Source organism: Aulostomus chinensis, chromosome 15 (assembly GCF_037954235.1).
Source record: "Aulostomus chinensis isolate RoL2024-O1b breed Wild chromosome 15, RoL_Achi_v1.0, whole genome shotgun sequence".
In the NCBI taxonomy this organism is placed as follows: domain Eukaryota; kingdom Metazoa; phylum Chordata; class Actinopteri; order Syngnathiformes; family Aulostomidae; genus Aulostomus; species Aulostomus chinensis.
Genome location: NC_141334.1, coordinates 19,269,447 through 19,295,718, shown reverse-complemented (window position 1 = coordinate 19,295,718; position 26,272 = coordinate 19,269,447). Strand labels below are relative to the sequence as shown.

Here is a 26,272-nt window from a genome sequence, read left to right as displayed (position 1 = left end):
ACTGAATGTATACACATGTAAATAAAAAGTGTGGAACAGATTCTGGTTCATTATTAAAAAAAAACAAAAAAACAAAAAAAAAAAACAGTCCCACAGCTGTGGTACTTTAATATATAGAACTAGTACCACAAATACATCGATGACGTATGGGCTAACCTAAAATAGTATAACGTAAAATGAAATGTGCAACATTAGAATTAAGTTTCAGGGTGTCTGTGTCGAATCTGCTGATACGAAATCCAGTAAACAGGATGAAATCACTTTTAAATAAATTAGAAGAATGATATTTTTTATTTCTAAATATTTGTAAGATATGGTTTTAATAGTACATTTTTTCTCAAAGTTGGACCTTAAAATTTTGGAGAATCTGCACACGCACGTCGTTGACTGCTTTTACGTAAAATCCTGTCACTGACAAACATGGCGGCCTCCACGGGTGTTACAGACACTGCGATGTCGGACTCAAATGTTTCGGTTGCTCCGAAAATGGATGACCCACCGATCCAGTACAGTATGATTCTAGACCACCTTATCGGCGACAAGAGGCCCGTAAAGGACCTGAGTCCCGGTGTTATGGGGGGACTACCAGTGCCCCCTAAGAGTGACGAGCAGAAGATGATCGAGAGGGGAATGGAGAGCTGCGCCTTCAAGTCTGTTCTGGCCTGTGTTGGAGGTCAGCATAAGCTTTCATGTACTGAATGAATACATGTTCCACCTGTTGGCTGTGTGGGTTTGGCGTCAAGTGGCCAAATGTATGATGTCAGTGATCCTGAATGTCGAGGTCAAGGCTCTAATGTGGAGGGAGATCTGGTGAGGGATGGTGTGTGTGTGTGTGTGTGTGTGTGTGTATTTAGGATGGGGGGGGGGTCATCTGACAGGGAACAGAATTCGATACAGCTCATCTGTGGGATCTGCTGGTACCTCAGTGGCATCTGATGATATATAGCGGTATCTAGTGGCAGACGGTGGTACTGGCTCATTTCGAGGCTAGTCAATAGACGTAATTTAAGTTTTTGTCGTCAGTTGCGAAATAACGCTTAGAAATAACCATTTTGATGCAAATCAACAAAAGACACAGTAATTCTGCAATTTCCACAAACTGCTCCGGTTCAGAAGATATGATTTGGCCTGTTTTAAATAAATATGAGCAAATGTGACGAGAGGCTACAAAAAAAATCGTTTGAAAGACTCCAACCATCCATCGTCTACCTCTTATCCTGTTAAGGGTCGTGGGGGGGGGGGGGGGGGGTGGAGCCTATCCCAGCAGCCTTCAGGTGAGAGGTGGGGTTCACCCTGGACAGGTCACCAGTCCATCACAGGGCCAACGCATAGAGACAGACAACCATTCACACTCACAGTCAATTTAGAGTATCAATCAGCCTCGTCCCCTCTTGATGTCTTTGGACTGTGGGAGGAAGCTGGAGTACCAGAGAGAACCCACACAGGAACAGGGAGAACATGGAGACTCACACAGAAAGATCCTGTGCTGGAGCCGGGGCTCGAACCCAGAACCTTCTTGTTGTGAGGCGACAGTGCTGACCACTGCACCGCCGTGCAGCCCTTAAATATTTATCACTCATTCAGATTTATTTTGGAGCCTGTAGACGTAGTGGGTAGGTCTCCTCCTGTGTCTCTCAGTTCGACATCTTGAGACGGATCATTTGCTGCCCCGCCAGACAGGAATGACATAATTATCAATTGGCTTCTTGCTGTGAGGCGACAGTGCTAACCACTGCAGCACGGTGCCGGCCCCTCTGAAGGAGTTAAACTCTGAATTTAATGATAACAAAGTATGTGTTTGATAACTAGTAAAGTTGACAATCAGTAAGTAAATATTTTCCCTCATACAACATCTGACATGCAAGATGTCTCTAAGTTAAGTCTGCAATGAGTTCAGTTCTCAATTGCCTGCCATGCTATTCAGCTCGTTTGCTCATTTTTAATCTGTGTACTCAAATGGCTTCTATGTTTGATTGTATTCATTTTAAAACAGGCTAAATCATGACCTCTAAGGTGAAATTCATTTCATGAATAATTTACATGCGGTGCCACTAGATGTCACTGAGATGCCATGAGACGCCGAGGTGGCTGCAGGTCACACTGAGGCGTTACCGAGGTGACAGCAGTTGCATTGTTGCCACTAGATGCCACTGAGGTGACGCTCGATACTACTGGTGTAAGTGTTGGTGCCAGCTGGCAGATCCCGGCCTCTCTCCTGATCCGTCTTTTTAATGCCAGAGCTCGTTCTCCGGTCAGAGCAGTAGCCAGAAACATTGATCTTTTCTTCCTTCAGTCTCATGATATGTTTTGTTTTGTTTTTTCCCAAAGGGTTTGTCCTCGGAGGAGCTTTTGGTGTTTTCACAGCAGGCATCGACACCAATGTTGGCTTTGACCCCAAAGACCCTCTGAGAACCCCCACAGCACGAGAAGTCCTCAGAGACATGGGCCAGAGAGGGATGTCATACGCCAAGAACTTTGCCATCGTGGGCGCCATGTTCTCCTGTACAGAGTGCATCATAGAATCAGTAAGTCACTACACCTCTTCAGTGTGTGTGTGTGTGTGTGTGTGTGTGTGTGTGTGTGTGTGTGTGTGTGTGTGTACTGGTGGTTATTTGTTGGGGGGGGGGGCATTGTGATGTATTCTGAAGCAGGTTAGATAGATTCTGAGGGCAAACCTGAATGTAGAGTTGACGAACCTCAAAGGAAACTCTGGATCTGTGGTTGATGTCATATGTTCTGACTCAGGCCGGTTATGTCGCTCTCTGGAACAGAAAACCAAACTTTCCCTTGAGCCCAGGGTTAACATCCTTGGTTTTCACTCAGCCCACCTTCTGGAATGCCACTCCAGGGTTTGATGTATGCCTGCATGAACAAGGCTGAGACGTGATGACTACATGTGGCTCAATCACGTCCGACGTTCAAAGAAAAAGATCATTTCGAATCATTTTTTAATTGCAGAGAGAACTGAACTCGGTACAGAGGAATAACTGAATAAAGTTGCTTTCATTGTAACCCTGTAAAAAAGACAAAACAATTCTTATGAAAAAGGGTCTGAACTTGGAAACATCTTAAATAGACTGTTGGTGTTCACTTGCAAATATCTTGCCTGGGGTGCTCTTGAAATATGACCCCTCCCCACCTTGTTTTTGTGACAGGAGTGGTCAGACCGCTCTCAGAGCCCCCTCTAGTGGCAAACTGATTTTGTCTTTCTAAATGATGCCGTGCATTACACATATAAAAAAATGACATAAGAGTTCAGATAAGTTCACGTCGTTGGTAACGTCTCTCTTTATTTGCAGCACCGTGGCAAGTCCGACTGGAAGAATGCCGTATACAGTGGCTGCGTGACTGGGGGAGCCATTGGGTTTCGTGGTATGTAGTAGGGCTGCAGCTATCGATTCTTTTAGTAATCGACTGATCTGTTGATTATTCTGCCGATCAATCAAGTAACCGGGTAAGAAGTAACGCACATTCTGCATTTTTTTTCCGATACTTCTGCTTTATTTCAGAGCAATGGTACTGTACAAAAGAGAAAATAAGACACGTCTCTTAAATGGACAAGAATGAAATGCTAATGTAAAAGTACTCACACCAAAGTAACTTTACTGTGACTGTACTTATACTTTTACTGTTTTTACTTTACTCTTTACTGAAGTACAAACAGGGGCCCAGGGGGGTTCGTTCGTTCACCAACATGCCACCTCTCTCTCTTTTCTCCTCTCATGAGTTTGCTTGTCTGTATTTCGTAATCAAAAAACACCAGTAAGAGAGGCATTAAAGTACAACAAAAGCAATCAAAATGTTGATTTTTCAAAAACGGGAACAATTACATGCAAGATTATTAATTGTAATTTTTACATTGTGGTATTAATGCTTTTACTTAAGTAAAGGATCTGAGTACTTTTTCCATCACAACAGGTCGGTGACTCTCTGAGGCTCAGTAAACAGTGTTTTATTTAAGGCGGCCTGCCACATTCAAACACCGGCACCATGACATGATTTTCTATTTTAGAGCTGCACACCTTTCTTGGTCTGTCCAGAAGGGAACTCGTTATTTGCACAACTCTCGTGAGATTTTTGTCCGTTGTTTCTACTAAAATAATCAAACTCGCATGATCTTTCATGGGTCCAGTTTTGGCATTTTTGTTTTTTCAATCTGTCTGAGAGGACGACAGCATCCTCGACTGATGAGTGATCAGTCTGTCCCCCTCTCCTCCCTCACCTGTTCCCTCTGCTCTGAGAAGCTCTGGCAGAGAGACACAGACTCTCCTGGTCAGTGTAAAGGCCCCCTTGTAGAGTTCTTGAACCTTATAAGCGCACCTGGGTGGTGTCGATGTCGTTCACCATCACGGTAGTTTTGACTGTTTTAACAAACGCCATCATTAACAGCAAGTCTCCTCCACATGCAGCTTTCTGCTGTGAAAAGTGAATTACGGGCGAATTTATACATGGAGGACAAAAATAAACGCGTTGGGTTTTGACGCAGAGAGGAGAGACGCTGCAGCTGTGTGATAATAAATCATATCCATCCTTAAACTTATCAATACTCTGGTCTTGAATAACCAAGTTTAATGCTGAATTCAAGTGCCCACTCCTAGCGCTAAACAAGGGACTGCTCCGATTTAAACGAGGCAGGAGTTTTAATCATCAAGTTGCTCGAGGAATTGTTCAGCCCAAGTGTGTAGTCTAACCTGGTGCCTTCTTGACGTTTTAGATCGGCAGTTTGTTTCTGCCGTCATTCACGAGTGTTCTGCGTGTGTGTGTGTGTGTGTGTGTGTGTGTGTTTGTTTGTATGTGCGTGCAGCTGGTCTGAAGGCTGGGGTCCTTGGATGTGGAGGCTTCGCTGCTTTCTCTGCCGCCATTGAATATTATCTACGGTGAAGAGGGACTCTACAGAGGAGAACTTAATCTTTAGACATCCGGGGGAGCCGGCGAAGACTGACGGTGTGAGAAATCCAATTCATAACCTGCAGCCGCTGGTGTACCGCTGGATTTCACGGGCTGCCGCTGGTATTCATGATGTCACAACGACGTAAGACCGGCCTGCTGGAGCGAAGCACCACGTGTTGGTGAAGAAGCAGAGCGGCTGTGCTGCTGTATCAGTGGAGATCAACGGTCCTCGTCCCTGTTGGTATCATGACTCAGCTATAAATCCACACCTGGATTATGAATGAATTAAAGATATTAAGGCTGTTTTTGTAAATTCCTGCATTCAGATATTTTTTTAGCCTACATTTCTAACGCCTTTGTCCTCAAAACTGTTTTGATTCAGTGTTTAATCACTAATTCACTCTATTTGTTCTGTTATTTCCATCCTTTCACTTCATACTTTTCTGGTGGAAGTTTTGTTCTTTCCTCTCAAATACATTTATTTGACAGCTTTGGTTACTTCTTCCATTTAAGATGATACAACAAGCTCTTTTTAAAAAAATAAATAAATCAAAAACAAAACCAACCAGAGGCTGCCAAGCTTCTTTTTTTTTTTTTTTTCAGATTTCTGAAATTAGAAATACCTCACGGTGGTTGTATGCATCTGATGTGTGTGTCACAGTGACCTTTTTCCACCAAAATGTTTTCAGGTCATTCTTGAGTCCCGGTGGATGTTTGAGCTTAATTTGAAGAAATTCCTTCAAGACATGTTATAAAGACTTCTGCTGAATAAATGTATACTTCCTTTTGCACGGTACAGCGACTTTCCTCAGGCCGTCGGTGACCTCAGCCGATGTAAGAGTGACTGCACCCTGAACATTCAGCAACGACACGTCCAAGTTTTAAAGGAATCAACTTACCACTGCATTTTAGTCGTTTGGCTTCAACAGTGTGAAGTCAATGCATCACATTCACTTTTTAGATGTTTCCTATTTAATTAGTGAACGCAGGCACGCACGTGTGTTGCGATTGCCGCCGGTATTGTAGTTTTGTGTCATGATGATGGTTTCAGTGATGACCGGACCGTTACTGGGATCACTAAAGACATCTAAGATCCAGGAGTTCACGCTCCAGGAGTTCACGCTCCAGACACGCAAACCTCCCTGAGTCGAATGGGACTTGTGTCCTGATAGGCTGATACCAGGTTATGACATCATTGTGTTTTTTCTTCTTGCCATGTCTGATTGTTCTGATAATGATATTTATAAAACTTTAAAGTAATTCAAACTGCAACTGCTTCTACAGTAACATGCTCTTCACACGCAGACACTTCAGGATTATTAATCGAATGACAACAGGGTAGCAGGACCAAACCTGTACTTGTATTTTGTTGCTAATAGTAACGTACCTTTACTTCAGTAGGATTTCTCTTGCCACTTTTACTTGTAATGTACTTGTATAAATTGCAGTGAAGTGTCTGAATACTTCAGCAACCATCTGTTAGAATCTGTGAATAGATCTGTCTTCAAATCATGTTTCTTGATGTTTATACCGAAATTGAGAGTATAAAAAACAAATCTTTGTAAAGAGTAGAATGGAAACAAAGTATTTTTGTATGAAAAATCTCAAAATGACAGAGAAGTTTACTGTGAATGTGAATAACTCCCTAAAATAAGGACTACAGTCACGTCTGGCCACAGTGGCCTCCCTGCCCCCCTCCAGCATGAATGAAACCTCCCGGTTCCATTTACACTTCAGTGGAATGAAGACTGCCTATCATTTATTAGATTTATCATCTTAGGGCCACAGTGGTTAGCACTGTCGCCTCACAGCAGGAAGGTTCCGGGTCCAGGCCTCGGCTTAATGGATGGATTTTCAGCTTATTGTAGCGTGCAAAAGTAAAGATTCCACTCATATGTAACCAGCCAATATCAGCAGCTGCATAATTTAACCAATACGACAACAGCAAATTGATAATTATGTCATTCCTATCTGGTGGGGCAGCAAACGATCCGTCTCAAGATGTTGAACTGAGAGACACAGGAGGAGACCTACCCACTACGTCTTCAGGCTCCTAAATAAATTTGAATGAGTGATAAATATTTAAGGGCGGCACGGTGGTGCAGTGGTCCGCACTGTCACCTCACAGCAAGAAGGTTCTGGGTTCCAGTCCTGGCTCCAGCACAGGATCTTTCTGAGTGGAGTCTGCATGTTCTCCCTGTTCCTGTGTGGGTTCTCTCTGGTACTCCAGCTTCCTCCCACAGTCCAAAGACATCAAGAGGGGACGAGGCTGATTGATACTCTAAATTGTCTGTAGGTGTGACTTTGAGTGTGAATGGTTGTTTGTCTCTATGTGTTGGCCCCCATGACCCTTAATAGGATAAGCAGTAGAAAATGGATGGATGGACATAAGGACATTATCCCACAGAAATTATATCCATACGTGACAAGGTATGGTCTCTGGGCGCTAATAGTACAATAACAACAAATGTATGATAAACATTGTCGCCTTCTTAAAATAATTGTCATTAAATTATAAATATTTTAAAAATTTCTTTAGATTTAGATGCATTTCAATTTTTCCTTAGTGTATTTTTCAATTCTGTGGTTTCTTGTCATGAAAATGTTTCTGAAAACTTGATAAATGTCCTTGTTAAACTGGGATGACGCTGGAGTCAATAAATTAAAAGTCCATTAATTGCTATTTAGCAATTTAATATTGTCCAGCAGGGGGAGCCAAATACAAAACTTTACAGCTTCTCATCCATGAAACAGCTGCAGAACCGAGGGTCTCTAAGTATCTGAATGTAATGTAAACTAAAAACTACAAAAAATATTTTTTTCAGCATGACATGAGGAATAAAGAAACTTTGTCATCTTGAAATAATACATAAGGTTTCAATTATTTTCATCCTGTAGACATTTGGTAGACAACTCCTACTTCTACAAATGTGTAGGTGAGAAATGGAAGTGGAATTATGATGATTGTGATTAACCTATTGTTTTAAAGAAGACAACATAATTGCTGATCTTAAGTTACATACATACACACACACACACACAAAGAGTGTTTAGGTAACTTTTATTTTACTAAAAAAAGGGGAGAAAGTTCACATTGACAATTAACCTCAATATTACAGTATAATGAAATTCTTCTCAAAGGAAGTAAAATACAACAATTTTTATTTTATTTTAATCTTATATTAAAAATATCAAATAGTACTCATCTAGCAGTGCTTACAGTATCTGAAGATATGTTGCAGGCTTGATAGCAGAAAGGTTCGGCTTTGTACAGAGCGGAGACGCCAGCGGAGACCTTTGTGTTACTCGGCCTGGTTTGATTGACAAGCGGAACATGCAATGAGGGGCAACTACGCAAATCTTCCTATAGAGTACAGCGGTGCAGTAAGACACTTGGAACAGGCTTGCAATGCAACAACAAGAAAAAAGAAAAAGAAAAAAAAAAGCATGTTCCATTCATTGTGTGTGTTTTTTCTCGAGTCACAGCGCGCCTCTACGAAGTGATCTGGCCGATTCTCTGGTGTTCTTTTTATTACAGTTGACCAGCCATGATGTGGTGAATAAGAAAATTAGACTAAAAATAACATCACTACCTGAATTAACTTCAAAAAACAGACTCCTTAGAGCATCTCTCTAGTTGCACAGAACTGTACAGGCACACATATCATATATATATTTAAAATAAATAGGGCTAATTTGGCCGAGACTCAGCGGGGAGGGTCCTTCTCTTGCTATAAGAGACACTAATTGCCAGCCTTCATTCAGGATGGCTTCCAAGCCACTTCCAAAGTCCCTTTAACACGCACAAACACACTCTATTACATCCACACTGTCACTCACACACGCAGCCTCCTCCACCACATGCACTAAGCCAGAAAGACAGAAAAAGGAAACAAAACATAATTATAAAACATGTAAATGCCATTTTTCTGGAATGCCTCTGATCAGGGGAAGAAAAGAATCAAGCTGGAGGTTTTGTGTCGACCAGTTTTTCGATCATTAAACCAGCGTCTGGAAGGGCTCCCTTGATGACACCACATCCCCGGGTATGATCCTGTGCCACGGCGCCAGGCTGTGGCCTCTCCACCCAGCGTTTCTCACTGTGGTCCCTGAATGCCTTGTCTTGTTGGGAGGTGGGGGCGGCTCTGGTCTCCTCACATTACAAACATGACATGACTACTAGACGGTAGGGAAATTGACTTCAGCACCTCCAGACGTGCTCCATCTCTTCGCGGAGTGGTGGGGTGATGGGTTTGGGGTTCAACGGGTGGGGCTGTACAGTCAAGATGAGCTGCCTGCTGGCAGGAGAGGCGAGGTAGGAGGACCAAGTGGCGGCGACCAAAGATTGTATGGAGTCTCTCACTCTCTCTTGTCTCCAGGAGTTGCCCACGGGAGTGGGTGGGGCTTAAACATCAGTGGAAAAGTAAAGTGTGTTGCGCTTCAGTTCAGCAAAGGAGATGGGAGGATGCTGCAGGTAGTAGAGCAGCACCTGGACCTGCCGGGGACACGAGAGGACAGATTTACAGTAACAGAGGGGCAACTTTGTCTCCATTTTCTGGCTGTGACTGGTATTACAAAGAACTGTTGAGATCGCTGGTGCAGTCGCAGCTGTAAAATGGTGTACAGACTGTTGTGAGCATGACTCCTGCGACGTGGGTCATTTCACTATCAGAATTTGATTCGATAACATTTGGAAAGTGACGTAAAGAAAATACAATGTCAAGTATAATCAGTTTGTAATTTTACTTTTCAATATCCCCCCCCCCATATAGTTTTTGAGTACAAAGACTGCCCAGTAATTTCTAGACATTTTAATGAGGAAATGTTTTGATTAAACCTTCAACCACATGATAGAATCCACTGAAGTTCGTGGAATATTTGTGGCTTTTTGGCCAACTTTGTTTTTCAGTTACCTTTTTGCTATTATTTCATACTGCAGGTCTGAATCAGAAGCTGGCTGATGCCATATTCCACTCAGGGCTTCTTCATCATTCTGTAACTTCATCTTTTTTCCTTTTTTTTTCGAATGAATTTCGTATATTTGTAGGGCTGTCGGGTTTTAACTCCCTGCTTCCTGCTTCGACACAGCTCTCATGAGAAATATTTGTACATGACCTCCAAGTCGACAATCATTTGATGAATAGATTCAATACGAGCACGGAGACTTGGCAGTAAGCAAAGTGGAGAAAGTCTGCTTGATGAAAACAGGATCTGCTCCACAAATAATAATCCCCCTCTGGTTTTTTAATTTCACCTAACGGGCATACGTCTGGAAAATCTAATATGATTTATTGTTCGTTTAATCCTGCTAGCAGCTCAGCAGGAAAAAAAAATCACATTCTAGCCTTTAATTCAATTTACAAGACGTATTTAACTGCTCTGAAAAGATGAATTATTTCTCTTAAACATATCCAGGAACTACCTTCCTTTTTTTCTAGGCGGGTTATTTTATCGCATGGAGGGGGAGAAACATATCTGATGGCCCAATGTGAGAGATATCGAGGATATACTGGCGGAAGCATTTTTCAGTGGGCTTTGACGTTTCGTATACTTATGCAATAAACATTTAGAATTTTAATAAGCTCCAATACAAACACAGCATGACTGTGAGGTCCTTCTACATGCGCACGCAACCCCGTTTCTGAAGACTTAGTCTGGATGTTGTTGTTTTCCTACCGAAAGAAGACATTTGTGCACAGGAAACTCATCTCTCAGTAGACATGATCGGGTGGCCTACAGCCTAAATACAGCTGGAGGACTGGACCCACGGGTCAGTCAACAACGTGGGAGAAAAATTCATCAGGAAAATGAGTGTACTGACCAAGGAAATACACATGTATGCACCAGTCAGTGTTTGATGATGACAAAGTGTCCTAGGGCTGGTAAATACACATGAAGACGCACCGATCCATATTTTTACTATTATCAGCTAAGTTTAACGTTACATCATGAGGTTGTAGTAAACAACACAGCACCTCTTTTTTATCACAAGCTGTAGGATGGAGGCCTCATGCTTTCAGGTTGCCTGTTTGTACAACCCAGTTTTCAGGCAGACAAGGTGGAGAGGCTGCATCTTCACACTGACTTGAGAATGCATCACATTCCCCAGTCAGAGCTGGTCAATGAGGCCAGGGAAAGGGAAGTTTGAGGGTCCCTGCAAGAACTGCTACCCCCACAACACAAGTCACAGGAATGACTTACAGTTAGGGGAGTTCTCTACCTTTAGGAGGTCAAAGTTCAAGGTCAATATGAAAGGCACACATTGTGGAGGCATGTGCAGTCATGCACTTTAAGTTCAAATGTATTCAAGTAGAATGCACTTGAACTCTATGTATGGAACGGTGATGTGTCTTACTACGTTATGGCCGTTTCAAGGTCCAGTGAAGCTATGGGATGGAATCTGGATCAGTGCGTGGTTCAGCATTGACATTCTGATATGTGACGTGTGTGTGAGATCAAGTAATATGAGAGTAACTTCACTATTGACATAATTTCCTCTTCCTCCGATATCCCAACTCTAATAAGAGGGCACCTGAGAGTTACTGTATTATAAAAACACACATGTAGGATAATTATTAATCATGTTGCAGTGGTTTAAAATCGTGTGAATGATAAACACACAGTACAGCCTCGGACTTCAGTTGTCCATCCCGTACCTGGATAGAATTGTACAGTGCGTGTGGATACCTGTGCCATGACGTCATGTGACCAGATGTCGGAGGCAGAGGTGATGTGTTGCCCCTTTGTGCTCTCTGACTCAGAGGGTCTGAGCAGGGTGGGGCCAAATACGGTGGCCAGGTTATGAAGGGACATCTTATTGAGAGGCTCTTTCTCAGCCACCCTGCAGAAACACATTAATGATAGATAGATGTGACTCCGTCCATTAGGTCAAAAATAGACAGTAAGTAAGACAATGGAGCTGTGAGAGTGTTTTCCCCCTGAATGGCTAGTGTGTGTGTGTGTGTGTGTGTGTGTGTGTGTGTGTGTGTGTGTGTGTGTGTGTGTGTGTGTGCGTGTGTACCGTTTAAGATGCTCCAACAGAGTGAGGAAGGTCATGAGGTTGGGATCAGGCAGGGAGCGCAGGAGGTGCATCATGCAGTTCTCTTTTGCCGCAGGGTCTGAGAGAGCTGGCGACCAGAGGACAAAACATGTCAGCACCGTTGTAACTTCAGCCCTCAACTCTTCCAGCTGGGCAACTTCAACTCCCTCGTAAAACACTAAGACACACAGTTCCTGGATTAAGGTGAAAGGTCGCACCTATGCCCTCCATGAAGGCGGGGTAGAGGCGGTCAGTGAGCAGAGGCTCTGGCAGCTCCCTGAAGTACAGCTTGAGTGTTCCTGCGATAGCGTTGATGTCCATGTCACTCAGCATCACTAGGATGTCTTTGGTATCTACAGGCAGGACACAAACAGAGAACAGTTTTAATAACACAGCTCATTTCGCTGCCCCCCCCCCCTCAGGAATGCCATCACTTCTCACTCATATCCATATACCCGCAGGCCTCATCATGAAAGGTGATACTCAGTTCTTCTTTGACGTAAAAGCAGCCATGACTTAGGCTCTGAGGCTCTTACATAATCGACAACTGGAGCGCTCGACAGCTGCTGATCTCAGATCTGTAGATCTAAGTCTGATATACATCCTCAACTTATCTCATTAGGGACAAAGTAGGAAGAGGCTTGATGTCTGACGGGGTATTACCCATGATTCCATGCAGGTCAAAGCACTATCAGCTTAGAGGGAAATATGCTTTCAGGTTAATTTACTGTGATCTACTAACAGTATTGTTTGAGCTCCCAGTGTGATGATGGGAGGAGACGACGGTGAGTGGAGTCTTACTGGTGTCGAACGCTGTTTTTAGGGCCTGGATATCAGTGGCCACCCCTGAGATCCTGTAGATTCCCACTTCGTCGATCCCTCTTTTCTCCACTTCTTCAATGCACTGACGGACGATGTAAGGCACCTTGGAGCGTTCACGCCTGTGGGAGCATTGACAGCCATGTTAGATCAGGTTCTCCCTGTGGTTGATGGCTAAACTATAAATAAATGCCTAAAAAAAGGAACATACTTTGTCACCACATTGATTTTGACTCCAAACACCCCGCTCTGTTTTTTCGAAGGCGTCCTCTTCAAGCTTAAGTCCCGACTTGTAAACTTCATGGAGAATTCCACTTTGATCTAATCAGAAAAAAAAGTAAAACAATGCAACTGAAGTGTGTTGCTCTAAAAAGAAGTAAACCCTGAGGTCTTTGTGACCTACATTCTTTCTTCTTTTGCATTGTGCTTCAGAAGCTTTTGAGCTTTATTCACCAAATCCAAATTAAGATACACAACACAACAACCAAAGCAATGAAGAATAGCTGCGCTAATACAATTTGCTTGTGTGGACTTACCCCGTTCATCTCGATGACGTCCATGTGCCAGTTCTTGGACTGCACCGTCTGAGGGTCCAGCTGAGAGACACAACAGACAGAGACATGAATACTTCAGTAAGGGGACATCACATTTGTACACAGACCTTGACACACTTCTGTTTGACAGCATTATGGGAAAATATCTGATGTGCCAGTAGTTTTTCCGTCTCGGTCGGCTGTAGGATATCCGACTGGATACGAGCCACTGAAAGAAGCTTTTATCATCTACATGTGTGTTCCCACTCATTCATTACTCCAGTCTATTCATAATAATGCAAAACAAATGTATCCTTCTGACTTCCACAGAGGAAGTGTGATTGGGACCGCTGTGTGGACAAGTAGTAGCTGGAGTGTGTGTTTATAAGATTTCTCTAAACTTCAGTACTTTCTAGCATTTTCACAATGTTTCTCCTGGGAGGAAAACTACACTGTTGCTCCCAGGTTTCAAACTGAGGACCCTTGGCACGTCAGGACAATGTGATAATCACGACATGGCAGTAACTAACCGGCACCCTTTGGAAACCACTGAGAGGAAGACTGTGCTCTGAAGCTGACAGAAGGTGCCAGTGATCATTCTTCACCTTGTCCAGGTGAAGAGCTGCTCGTCACCCTGACAGTGCCACACAGTCACCAAGTCTTCTCAGAGACAATGACGACACTTCAGGTTCCCACATTTGCCCTTGGCAATCTCTCGGGGGTCTGACAAGGGCTCCTGAATGGCTCAAACACCTCACCGCATTGGTTTCCAGTCTGTATCAAACTTCCCATGATGCTCTCTGGCAGCACGCTGGAGCCTCCCCTTCACTGTGCCTGCTGTGTGAGCCCACAACCCTTAATGCCTTTTTTATAGGCCGTTTTGATGCTTGCTGCACCACACAGTCACATCATTACAACTCAACGGAGCGGGGGGGGGGGGGGTGTCCCTCGACTTATGAAAATGAATGCTGGCGCACTTCTCTTAATGCCTGGATTAGGCTGCTACCATTAAAAGTTCTCTGTGAGTCTACTTCATTTGCTCGTAAAAAGGCCATTTGGCATCACTTTCACGCACTCCTATTATCATTAAAGCAGTTTTCCCAGCAGGCTTTGGGCTGGAGATGAGGGACAGGTAATCACTTCAACTGAGTCTTTACATAGCTACTGCCAAGTGGAGAACTGGGCCCAGATCCAGGGCCCACGACTGACGCCTCTTGTAACCCCCTTGAAGTTGACTCACCAAGAAATAAATATTTCCTCCCATTTACCCTAAATGACAGACTGATTAAATATGAATTTACTGTAATAGGGTTGTAAAAACAAACAGATCCTTTACAGGCAGCAATCGCACCCAGTGACCCCCACCCAAACAGGATCGTCGGCTGGGTTCGTTGCCTTTCCTGTTTCATGGAAATGATTTGGTTTCATAGGATGACAGCAAAAAGCTTGGCAATGGAGGCAAGAAAACATCAGAAGAAGAAAGTCATGGTGACTTGTTGAAAGATGTTGGCTGGTCTGAACACAACGACTCAGCCAACAGGAAAAGCAGCAGCAGGGCAGGACAGGTGCTGGAGACCCATTAAAACTCAAAACAGAGGAATAAAGCTGTGATATTCAATGAGGCCTGATGCATCGGCTCTTAATACATCTCTACCACCATGAAGGATGCAAAACTGAAAAAAACAAACCAAAACAAACTGTTAAATACACAAGTTTTAATTTGCACCTCTGCTGTTTTTGCATTATAGGAATATACTACAGAACATTTTTAAGCTGCATTTTAATCCTATTTACTGCATACGAAGAACTTTTGATGATGCACATAACTGCATGGCTTTAGTTCTAAAGCTCGGAGACAAAAATACAATTTCCTGTCATTAAATGCCTGCACCCTCAACCCTTTACAGATAAGCGGGACATAAAATTGATGGACAGATGGATAAATGCCTGCACATGAGTATTAGCAGTATGTGTGCACGCCATATTCACACACACGCCTCAGAAAAGAACAAAGACAGTTTCATGTTTCTTTTTGTAAAGACACCCTCATGCTAATGTGGTTTGGATTAGGAAAGCATCCCTACAGTGTGAAAGCCTGAAAACGTATTGCTGAGAAGAGCTGACTACAATGACCACTAACACTTAAAATCAAGCAGACCGTGATGCAGACGGATTCCTACACACTCCAGCTGGTAGGGGGCCTTACATGCAACACAATTAATAGGTGTGTGTGTGTGTGTGTGTGTGTGTGTGTGTGTGTGTGTGTGTGTGTGTGTGTGTGTGTGTGTGTGTGTGTGTGATAAGCAATTCATTCAGGACATTGCTCGCATTTATGGGAACTCATTGTTCTGCGAGTAAGTCAATATATGTCTCAGCTGGATGGTTACTTCCTTTCATCAAAGTGTACAAGCTGCTAAACCTGACTCCACACACACACACACACACACACACACACACACACACACACACACACACACACACACACACACACACACACACACACACACACACACACACACACGGATGTCAAAGACACAGCAGCGAGCTGGTCAGTATACACAGAGTGTACCCTGACTGGTCTACGGGAACAGAACAAAGCTGATAAGATAAGCCAAAGAGTTTGTAGCAACAAGAACTTAATTTCCTCGGATTTCCATTTGCCTTTCTACAATTCTACAATTTCATTTAGCAGACTCTTTTGTCCAAAGCGACGAAGCCTTTGTGATGGTAAAAAAAACAAACATTTGTGTCAAATGTAAAATATTCAAAAATCCATTATAAAGACACAAGGAATTTGTACTTGGACAAGAAAGATAAACTGGAAAATTACTGTAAGTGGTTATTAGTCACCAGCTTAGTCGCTACCATTAAATGAGTACCAACAAGTTGGGTTTTCTCCTGGTTTCAGTGAAGGAAAAAGCCGTTCCCACCCAGTTTCGAACCAAGGACCTTTGGCGTGTCAGGCAAATATGATGACCACTACACTACAGGAACATGCTGGCTGTCACCAGCTGCCTCAACAATGTAATGCTGCCCTCCCTCACCAGTGTCACGTGACACGAGCCATACTGCTGCAGTATGAATGTGATGGACAGCTACAGCAGGACAGTCTGCAGCCCTCAAGAGCAGCTCTGTTACACTCAGCACCACAGCAGCAGCAGCAGCAGCAGGATACACAAGCAGGAACTTAGTTCAGATTGTCAGTGAAGATCTTCTGCTGCCAAGCATGTTGGCAACAGAACACGAGAGCCTTTGCATGTTTGTCAACAGACTCAAAAAGTGTTGGTTCATGTAGATCTAAGACCAACAAAAAAAAAAACAAGGGCGTTGTGGTTGCTGGGCCAGTGCATGCTGGTGGTGACAATGTTAAAAAGATAACTTGGTTCAGATGATGTCCTACGTTAATGAATTAGGTTCAATTCTGTTTCAATGCTATTCAAGTCAAGTCGATCGCTGTGCTCTGCTGGTCCATCCATCTATTTTCTATGCCAGCTATCAGTTAAGGGTCGAGATGGGGGGGGGGGGGGGGGGGGGTAACCCTGAACAGGTCTGTCGCCATTAGGAGCTATTAGGGGCTCAGTATCTTGCTCAAGGATACTTTGACATGGACACCAGGGGATGTGAGGATCGAACCAGCGACTCTTTGGTTGCTCGACGTCCACTCTACCTCTGAGCCATGCTGCCCCTTGCTCCGCTGATTAAATATCCATTTAGCTTTTAATTGTCACTCCTTTACTTAGAAAGCACCTGCAACTGCACAGCTCCTTGGTTTTAGCAGGATTACAGGCGCGGTATCTTCCCCAGTTCACACATAATACTGCTGTATATTTGCCTCAACACGACTATTTTTAGACGCATAAACCACATATGCATGTTTACATGTGCATCAGAACAATGAGTCTCTTTACTCAACAGCTGCTGATGTCACCGTGACCATGTGAGCCCTTTGACTCGGTTGCCATGTTGCCGTCTCCCCTCACTTCCTCGTTTGAGCCAATGGGCGAAGGGTTCGGGCCGGCTGAGGGTTGTGATTTGCAGAGTAATCTTGCATCCCTACAGGCAGTGTGTGATTCTCTTATAGGGTCTGCACACATGTACCACCACACTTATGCAACACGGACCTGCCCGCAGCCTGAGTGAGTAAGAGCGCTGATGCACACGGGGCAGTGAGGTCTCCTATTTGGTAAAAGCAAAGAGATATTCCTTTAATGTTTGAATTTGAATACACAAGTAGAGCTCCCTTCAGGAATGATAAAAGGTCGGTATAACCAGGGACGTTGGAACGAATTCAACTTTGAATGATGTGAATTAGTAAAGGAATGAATTCACTAATAAAACAGATGCTTAACGTGGTCCTGCAGAAATGATCTCAGGAATGAACCTCACCATTTCCTTAAATCTAATAATGTCAGGCACCATCAAAGCTTCCAGTTACCATATCAAACCCAATGGTAAAGAAGACGCAGATGCAAACGCTATCCAGAGAGATCTGAGAGGCGTTTCTAGCCTCTGATGAGCATTCATGTTTGTCTCAGACGTTTATCGCTTGTTGGCCTGACAGGAACGTAGTGTCGCTGTGGGTCCAGCTTACTACCTGACAATGCACTTTATTCATGACCTTTGACCAGATGCAGCATTGATAAAACATTCGATCATCTCTGTGTACGTCGACAGCGGAGTTGACTAAGTGACAGAGGAAGTACAATGTGTTTGGCAGTAAGAGCCATTTTATGGTGAGTTTGGATGACTGGGTTAAAGTGCTACTTGTAGCTAAAGAGAAACGACAGTGAATAATAAATTCTTCTTCTCTGTAAAATCTGTTTAAAAAAAACAAACAAAAAACCTCAGTCAAGAACATATTTTAGTTTCTTGTAAAACAAGTATGAAGTCAATTTGTCTTGGAGAAAACTCCCTGCAACCAAGATAAAGTAGCACAACATAACAAGGAAAGGGTTAAAAAAAAAAAAAGAAAATTAGCTGTCGTGGTCCTGCTAAATGGGGCAACAGGGGACCAATCTGCTCTACTGACCTGCCGCACCCCTCCTGGAGCTCATTAACCAACCGTAGATCCTGCACACAGAAATGTATTGGGGCTTTGCCCTCTAGTGAGGACAGGAGATTTACGTGACCTATATAAAAGGCCATTAGGGGCCGGCTGGCCTTTTAGGCACAGAGAGGGCTGAAACCCTAAAATCTCATCTGCACTAATCAACAAACTCAAATGGAGCATCATGTGGGCTAAAAAGCAGCAGCAGAGGCGAGAGGTGGGATGAGCGAGGTGGAGGGCAGATGATAATGGTTGCATGTGCTTCTCTTCCAGGGTTAAGCCACTATGACAGCTCCATTGTTCTCGCTGCTAAGCCGGCTGAAAGTCCACAAAGAAACTAAAACCACCCAGCAAACAGCTCGACAGAGCCTGATGTCAACCACGCGGCTCTAACAGCTTCATCATCACTTGTTCTTCTGCTGGCACACGTACAATATATTACGTCTGCCTCTAGTCCAGTCAGTGTTCCCATCAAGCCCCTTCCTCCCTCCTCATCCTCGCCTCTCATTACAGAGTGTCTTAATTAGGTGTTGCTGGAGGCTGACGGAGCAAGGACGATTCCCCCGTGCGCTTTCCTACTCGTATGCATTCTTCCACATCCACATCTGCTAAATAATACAAACACACACACACACACACACACACACACACACACAAATACACAAACACACGGTAAATACGTGCTAAAGTTAGCTTTCTTTTTAGATCATTTCAAGAGAAACACCGAAGCAGCAAAAACTTAAGAATAAAAAAAAAAAAAGCCAGCAAAAACAGTTTGGCATCAAACAAGACAAATCAAAGCTAGAAAATACTCAAAGAGTAAGACTTAACAAAATATTGTTTTAGCTGGTTTTATAAGCGTGTATATAACATATTGCGTACAAGTACATCTATTAGGTTACGTCCTGCTTCAATATAAGCACAGTAACCTTTTTTCAACCCTTACAATTTAGACAATTTGAGAGACCTGCCAGCCCGCTGCCTACATGCTACAGTTTCAGATGAGGATGGTGAGTGGTTGTACATCCTTGCCTCTTGAAATTGCCCCTTTCAAACAAGGTTCACCATCATGTGGAGGCAGAATGGGGGGTGGGGGTGAAAGAAAGGGAGAATTGTGGAGCTGATAGGATCAAAAGGCAACTGAGCAGAGGAGAAAAAAACCCTGCAACACAAGTTTGCTTATAAAATCTGGCATTCAAAAGCCTCTTTGAAAATGAATGAGTGGATGAATAGGTCTTCACATAGCGGTGCACTCAGGAGGGGGGTCTGTGCAGGGTGAGAGCTGGGTGCTGCAAAGCTGACACATTTGGACAGTAATGAAATACAGAAACCCTCTTAATCACAGTGGGCTACATTAAGACACAGGGGTGTGTGTGCAAGGAGGGGAGCTAAGAATCGATACTAGACCTGCGGGGCAGTGCAGCTGAGCCTGGGTTTAGTATTTAATCCCTGTTTGATCCCGCTCAGTAGAAGCAGTGGTCAGCCTTTATCAGGCTTCTGAATAATGGAGAAGAATGAAGCAAAGGTCAAGTCCGCGCTCGACTTTGATTCTTTGTCCTTAAAATGGTTTAATGTGTGTGTAGAAATTAAAGTAATTCCATCTAGGACCCATTCGTCCACACACGAGTGTTAGCTTAGCTTTAATAAAACAACAACAACAAAAAAAGAGTCAAGAAAACAGCAGGAGGAAGGAAGAGAAGCCGCGATTTCCTGCAAGTATCAGATCCATCAACTAAATGTCCTTTCTGAAGGAACACAGCATAGCGACTGACACGTTCTCCACCCTTTTCTAACATATTTGTTAATCAGCCACTGACCAACATGAACCTTGTCATCTTTGAAAATTCACACAAGTAAAATGAAATGCCAACAGTACAGAATAATAAAACGGTGAGACACTAATAGGCGACATGCTGCATAAATGTTTCTCCAAACCCTTCCCTTGAGGTGCTAGTTTACATGAAGTTGAAACACCCGACACAATGCGTGGAGACTATTGTGACAGTTTATTAATGGAGGAAAAAATAGATGATGTGCTTGAAATGCCAATGGGGCATTAGATCAGCTCAGGGGAGGGATGGTGGTACTACAGCTGAACAGCAGGGGGAGCTTGGATGAGCGGCACCACCAGCAGTTTTCAGTAATATGTCAAGTTAAGTACAGAGTTGCAATCAGTCCGGTTTACATCAAGTAACACAACTTCCCATCGCTGTTATTTATCAAAACAAGACCACCCGGACGCACCGCTTGTGGTAGACAATCAGCACACACTTGCAGAGCATTATCAAAGCTAATATGAAGCGCATGAATCACAGTCAGTGTCTGTATCATGAGTGGGAACTCTTTAAAAGGCATCGGTTAATTTCAGAACAGTCATTCGTCAGCAATTCATTCTGATTAAAATACCTTGCTCTATTTACAGACAGAGGCACAGATGGAAGTGACACACTGATAAGTAGAAGATAAAAGCAATGTGTGTGGTGTGCGTTTGTGTGTGTGAGAGCGAGAGAGCAATTGTGAGTGTTTCCGTTAGAGACCTTTTGTCTGAGCAACTTGCTGCGAACCCGGCCCCATAGCTTGGCCCCCGTGTTGGTGTGCCTCTTAAGCAAAGGGGTCTGTGGCTGGCTGGATATATTCTGCTGGTTCTGGTCCACACAGCAGTGCTGCTCCAGACGCTCACACACAGAGTTCAAGTTTACATCCGACACAAGGATCTCCGTCATCCCAAAACCTCTGAATCCCCCCGTCCACCAAATACAGGTGGAGGAAGTACGCCTACGGTGAGGAGGGGCTGGAGGGAGAAAGCTCTTACTGATCAGAACGGCTCTTGACGCAACGGTGGCACGGAAAATTCCCGGTGTAAAAAAAAAAAGAAAAAGAAAAGAAAAAGATCAAATTAGACAGGCAAAAGGAAAGAAAGATGAGAGGCAAGAGAAGAAGATGCTGCTGCTGCCATAGTCTCCTTGATAAGCCTGGTAACAATCCCACATGTGTCTGTGTGAGCTCATTCCTCAGTCAGCTCCAACATCTCCTCTCCGTGCAGTCTGACTTCCACAAACACAGATACAGAGGGCTGGAGGGAAAGAGGGAGGGAGGGAGGGGGAGAGAGAGAGAGAGAGAGAGAGAGATTGGGGGAGTGAATGAGCAGCCCTGCTTCTCCAGATGTTGATGGACATACCTCCAAAGAGAGGGAGGAGGGGGGCAGTAATAAACAGTCAATGAGAGAGGGGGGGGGGGGGTTGCTAAATGCTGTGCTGTGTTTTGTTCAGTACTTTCACCTCCTCTCAACCTTTTCCAGAGTTTGTCAGGAAGTGAGGAAAGGAAGGAATGCATGGAAGAAGAAAGTGAAGGGGAAGGTTTCAGAGGACAGGTGAAGGATCTCCCGGTGGAGACAAACGCCTTTTAAAGTTTCAACACTGTCAAATCATCTGAAAATATGACACTTTCTTCCTCATTCCACCCCTTCCTTCTCCTCCTCCTCCTCTTCTTCCTGTCTGTGCACTGTGTCTCTCTCTGCAGATGACTTCTCCTCGTCTGATTCGCCTTCCTGCGACTAAGGCAGGCACTCTAAATGTGTGTGTGCCTTGTTTCCACTACAATGCTTAACCCCTTTCAGTGAGCCTGTCTGTTGACATTGGAAAGTCATTCAAAGACACACACACACACACACACACACACACACACCACGGAGATGAGTGAATCACCATCTTTATTCAACAGGGCAGACAGAGCTGGCTGCTCCTAAAAGGCGTATTCCTGTATAATGGATCGATGGGGGCACAGGGGGCTGTGTATGCCTGTCAAACTCCATCTCCATCCACCATTTCCCATTCCATTTCAAAATTCTACAGAGGAAAGGTTAGCCAGTACAGCAGTGTGTGTGTGTGTGTGTGTGTGTGTGTGTGTGTGTGTGTGTGTGTGTGTGTGTGTGTGTGTGTGTGTATGTGTGTGTCTGTGTGTGGTGATGGCTGCTGCTTCTGATTGTACAGGAGGGTATACACATGTCCCGCTTAATTTTTAAAGTTGGTGGTTGGTTACTAATGCATAAATACAGAATATACAAAATACTCTTCTACACTACCAATGGAATTAATCAAAAATGCTAAATTAGGTGACACTGGAAATATTTTTTCTGACATTTCCTGTAATTGCTGTATGAGAAAAAAAAACAATCAGTTACTTGACAATTTTGCATTCCCTACTACACCAGGAAATTGGATAGAAAGAGCCAGAACATCTGGGTGGACCCCCTGAGGATGTTCAGTGGTACATCAATGGACCTTTGGTAACCATGACCCTGTTCACCAGTTTTCCATCCTGGAACTACTAACCACTACACACCAGGAAGAGGACCACAAGACTTGCTGGTTTGGCTCTGACCCACTCAGCTAGCTATCAGAATTCAGCTGGGCAGGGGTAGTATGGAAGAAACCTGGGCTGATCCTCGCCGCAGTCGAATCCAAGGGTTCATAAGTATGAGACATACACACTTCATGCGTCACTCACATTTGGGAAAGAATGTCTGGGAAAAACTCTGTTTTGGAAATTGGAGGAGAAAGAAAAAAAAAAAAACCTCAGGGGAGACATGAGATATTTTTGGACAAGAAAGAGAGGGGAAAGCAAAAGAAAAAGATAAATATTTGAACTGGGTATATACTAACTGTTATACATGTGCTTTAGACATTTTGACAACTGGCACAACATCCATCAAAGACATGGTAACACAGGCTTAAAATAAAGAGGGAGAAGACGTCTACACGGTGGAAGCTCAACAGGGAATCAATGTGAACGCTGACGACTTCAAAGGGACCTGTTACGCTCATCTTCAGCTCTTTATTCTTCATCTGGCACTCTTATTAGTGTGCGAAAACATTATTTATGGTATATCTTTACAGCCCCCCTCCCACCTCCATGGGAACAGAGTATCTACTTTAGAAATGTGTACCCATCAGATACCAGTTCTGCGTACTAAACGAGACTGGTTAGTTGAATTTAAAGAGGAAGGAAAAAAAGCTGTTTTATTTTTTTTTACTACTGCATCACTTCTTTGTGGCTCCCGAATGCACAGGGAGCCAGCGAGGTATGTTTAGCTTGAAGCTAATGGTGACCCATTGCCACCAACTAGTAAAAACAGCAAAACTGTCCAAAAATGTCTGTTCACAAACTCTCCAGAACATCATCTGGTATAGTCTGCATCATCTTTACAATCTGTATGAGCGTAAATCCAAAAACACAGCAAAAAAGGAGAGATGCACCTCCTTATGAGCAAAGGGTGGGATTAGAGCTGGTCGAGGGACACCTACTGACTGACCTCCTGTCACCTCAGCAGAGGTAAGGTCTCTCCAACTCCCCTCTAGTTAGGTGGTGCGGGCACAGTACTTTCTTGACATTTACATTCTTAGATTTATTTCTTTATACTTCCATATCCCCACAGATTGATGATTTTATTTCAACCAGATCAAATATTCAGTTCAGATACAACCTACATGTCACAGAGAGCAATGCTACGGGAGTAGCAGGATTTAGCTCCTGGTCGCGTCTATACCCATCTATACCACCGGGTCAATCTGAGTCCAACACGTCACAACACATCACATCAACAGCAGCATGTATCCACTCCGCCACCAGAGCACAACGCGGTCATATAGCCAGAGCTACACTCTCCCCAGTGTTAGCGCATGCTTTATTCATAGCATTAAAACATGCATACGTACTGTACATGCAGACATGTTGGCCCAGAATACTGCACGCACAGCCCTCACTGTTCTATGCAGGCTCACCCCAAACCCACAGCAACTCCATACCTGGCATTTAAATGCGTAGTAATAACAGGATAGCCATGTGCCAGGATAATATTTGTCTGAGTCTTGTTGGAACCAAACTATGTCAGCGCCCTGCGTAAGAGGGGCAAAATAATTACCCCTTATGTTCCTAAACATAGATAAAACTGTGCTGCGGAGATACATTCACTGTGTAAGAGAGAATGAACTGTGTGTACCCGTGAGACTGATGGAAAGATGAAAGACGCAAGCAAGAGAAGACGAGGAGGAGTTCAATAGGGAGATAAGATTAAGAGTTCTTGTGGGAATGAGCGGCTACAGGAAAGAAGAAAGAAGTAATTAGCAAACGCGGTAATAAGTGGGATGTTTTTGGTGCTGCGGTTGAAGTGCGGCTTCATTTTACTGCTGATTTACTGCCGTTTGCTTGTATTGGCACTTGTTCTTCAGTCGTCTTTGACAGTGGGAGTCACACCAGCTCTATGTTTCTCGAGCATTTAATTGCCTTTGCAAACCAGTGGACTTCAGGAACCACAGACCTCACACCAGGTTCATTCAAACTGCAATTTCAAGATATTTTACATGAAAAGGTAATTTAAGTTCAAAGATGAACACAAAATGTGTGGTGGTGAATGAGCAGATTGGTTCAGCCCTGCGTGTCTGTGCTCTGACATCAGGACCAGTCCTGCTTCTTAATTATAGATGGGCTGGGTGGCACAGCCCCTCGTAAAGCCACTCAATACAACCAGACGAGAGGGGGGGAAGGGACCTGAACACGGTTTCCACTTCAATCTCCATCTGGGACTACAGACGCTCCCCGACACCGTGTTTCTGTTGATTCTGAGATTCCTGCAGGCTTCAGCAGGGCTCCGTCAATCACGCACACCTCCACCACCACAACATGAATTAATGAGCCGTTTAACTGCCGCAGTGCTCTGACATGAATATGGAGCAGCTCTGAGTCCATGGCTGGCTAATGAACATGGGATCATCATTACATACTGTAATGCAGTCAGCTCAGGTGTTCTCATGCTAACAAGCTCTGAGAGGACAGCTCAGACTCAGCTTGCTGCAAACATCTGCTGGAAAAGATTTACGGTTGACCTTCACTTTCACCGTTCGTATGACACAAACCCTGTAGGGGAGGACCATGTGGATTTCACTGACATCATAAGAAAGTTGTAAACGAAGTCCTGCCATAGATGGAGTAAATAAAAAAACAATTAAAAAGATCCTGAACATGAACTTGTGGAACACCTCTCCTCACAGCATCTTCAAACACCCACATAAGACCTCAACATGCATTATAAATCGTCTATACCTGTAGAAGATGCATGAATGGCTTTTTAGGCTATCGAATTATCATAATGACCTGACCGCCATCATTTCTGCTGACCTTAACATCAAGCATGGTGCAGAAGTGTGAATGCTAGTCAGCGACACTTGAGAGTCACTCCGTCCTCTCCTCTGCATTTTGTGTCAGAAGGTCTCTGTCTTCAAGCAACTTCTCCACACACACACACACACACACACACACACACACACACACACACAAAATGCTACTTGAGGCTTGTTTTGTCCATCAACTGCATCATTCAAGTCAGAGGGTTTTAAAGAATACATCCAATAGGACTGTATTTCAAACCAGCGTTCTACAGCCTTGGTGTGGAACACTTTGGCTGAATGAGAAGTAACATTATCAATAATAAAATGACCAGTGTGTTTCTTCAATTACAGTAGCACTGAAAAAAAAAAGGAAAAGCAATGACGAGCTCATGTAAAACACACCCAAGCCAACCAAAACGACTACAAACTTCTCTCCTCCACAGGATATTCCTCTCACACTTATCTTGGCCTTTGACCATCAACATCTCGTCAGTTCATCCTTAAATCCCACTGGATGTTTGTGCTACAACTGAAAAAATACCGTATAGAGCTTATCACACTCATGTAAGGTGATAGGAACTTTGACATTTCACCAGCAAAATCTTTTGGTTCATCCTCAAGTCTGAGAGGACATTTGTGCCACATGAGAAGAAAATGTGTTTCTGAGAATGGGATGGGACGCATATCCTGGTCGATGACCCAAATAATGTTATTAGCTATTTTCTAAGTTTTGTCAAACTCCAGGTTAGAAGATTTAAATCAGAATACTTTAGTATTATAT

At 43.7% G+C, this 26,272-nt stretch overlaps 2 protein-coding genes across 5 annotated transcripts in view; one reads left to right on the top strand and one right to left on the bottom strand.

The window, feature by feature from the left end:
• Positions 1–397: 397 nt before the first annotated feature.
• On the top strand, positions 398–5,472 carry timm22 (translocase of inner mitochondrial membrane 22 homolog (yeast)). Its single transcript, XM_086226516.1, has 4 exons — positions 398–673; positions 2,329–2,525; positions 3,300–3,372; positions 4,805–5,472. The coding sequence occupies exons 1-4, from the start codon at positions 421–423 to the stop codon at positions 4,879–4,881; spliced, it is 600 nt and encodes a 199-aa protein (XP_086082642.1). The 5' UTR covers positions 398–420; the 3' UTR covers positions 4,882–5,472.
• A 2,468-nt stretch (positions 5,473–7,940) lies between these two features.
• The window catches only part of abr (ABR activator of RhoGEF and GTPase), a 128,439-nt gene continuing 110,107 nt past the window's right edge, over positions 7,941–26,272 (bottom strand). For all 4 annotated transcript variants that reach the window (XM_086225702.1, XM_086225699.1, XM_086225700.1 and 1 more), the window contains 7 exons: positions 13,285–13,344; positions 12,960–13,069; positions 12,731–12,870; positions 12,148–12,282; positions 11,912–12,017; positions 11,578–11,731; positions 7,941–9,385 (listed from right to left, as the gene is read on the bottom strand). In XM_086225702.1, the coding sequence (XP_086081828.1) occupies positions 9,296–9,385; positions 11,578–11,731; positions 11,912–12,017; positions 12,148–12,282; positions 12,731–12,870; positions 12,960–13,069; positions 13,285–13,344 (795 nt within the window). In that variant the 3' untranslated portion in view covers positions 7,941–9,295. The remainder of the gene's footprint in view (positions 9,386–11,577; positions 11,732–11,911; positions 12,018–12,147; positions 12,283–12,730; positions 12,871–12,959; positions 13,070–13,284; positions 13,345–26,272) is intronic.

Coding starts and splice junctions, on each gene's coding strand:
- timm22 (XM_086226516.1), top strand. CDS start 421: ATGGCGGCCTCCACGGGTGTTACAGACACTGCGATGTCGGACTCAAAT. Junction 674..2,328: donor TGTTCTGGCCTGTGTTGGAG/GTCAGCATAAGC, acceptor TTTTTCCCAAAG/GGTTTGTCCTCGGAGGAGCT. Junction 2,526..3,299: donor CAGAGTGCATCATAGAATCA/GTAAGTCACTAC, acceptor CTTTATTTGCAG/CACCGTGGCAAGTCCGACTG.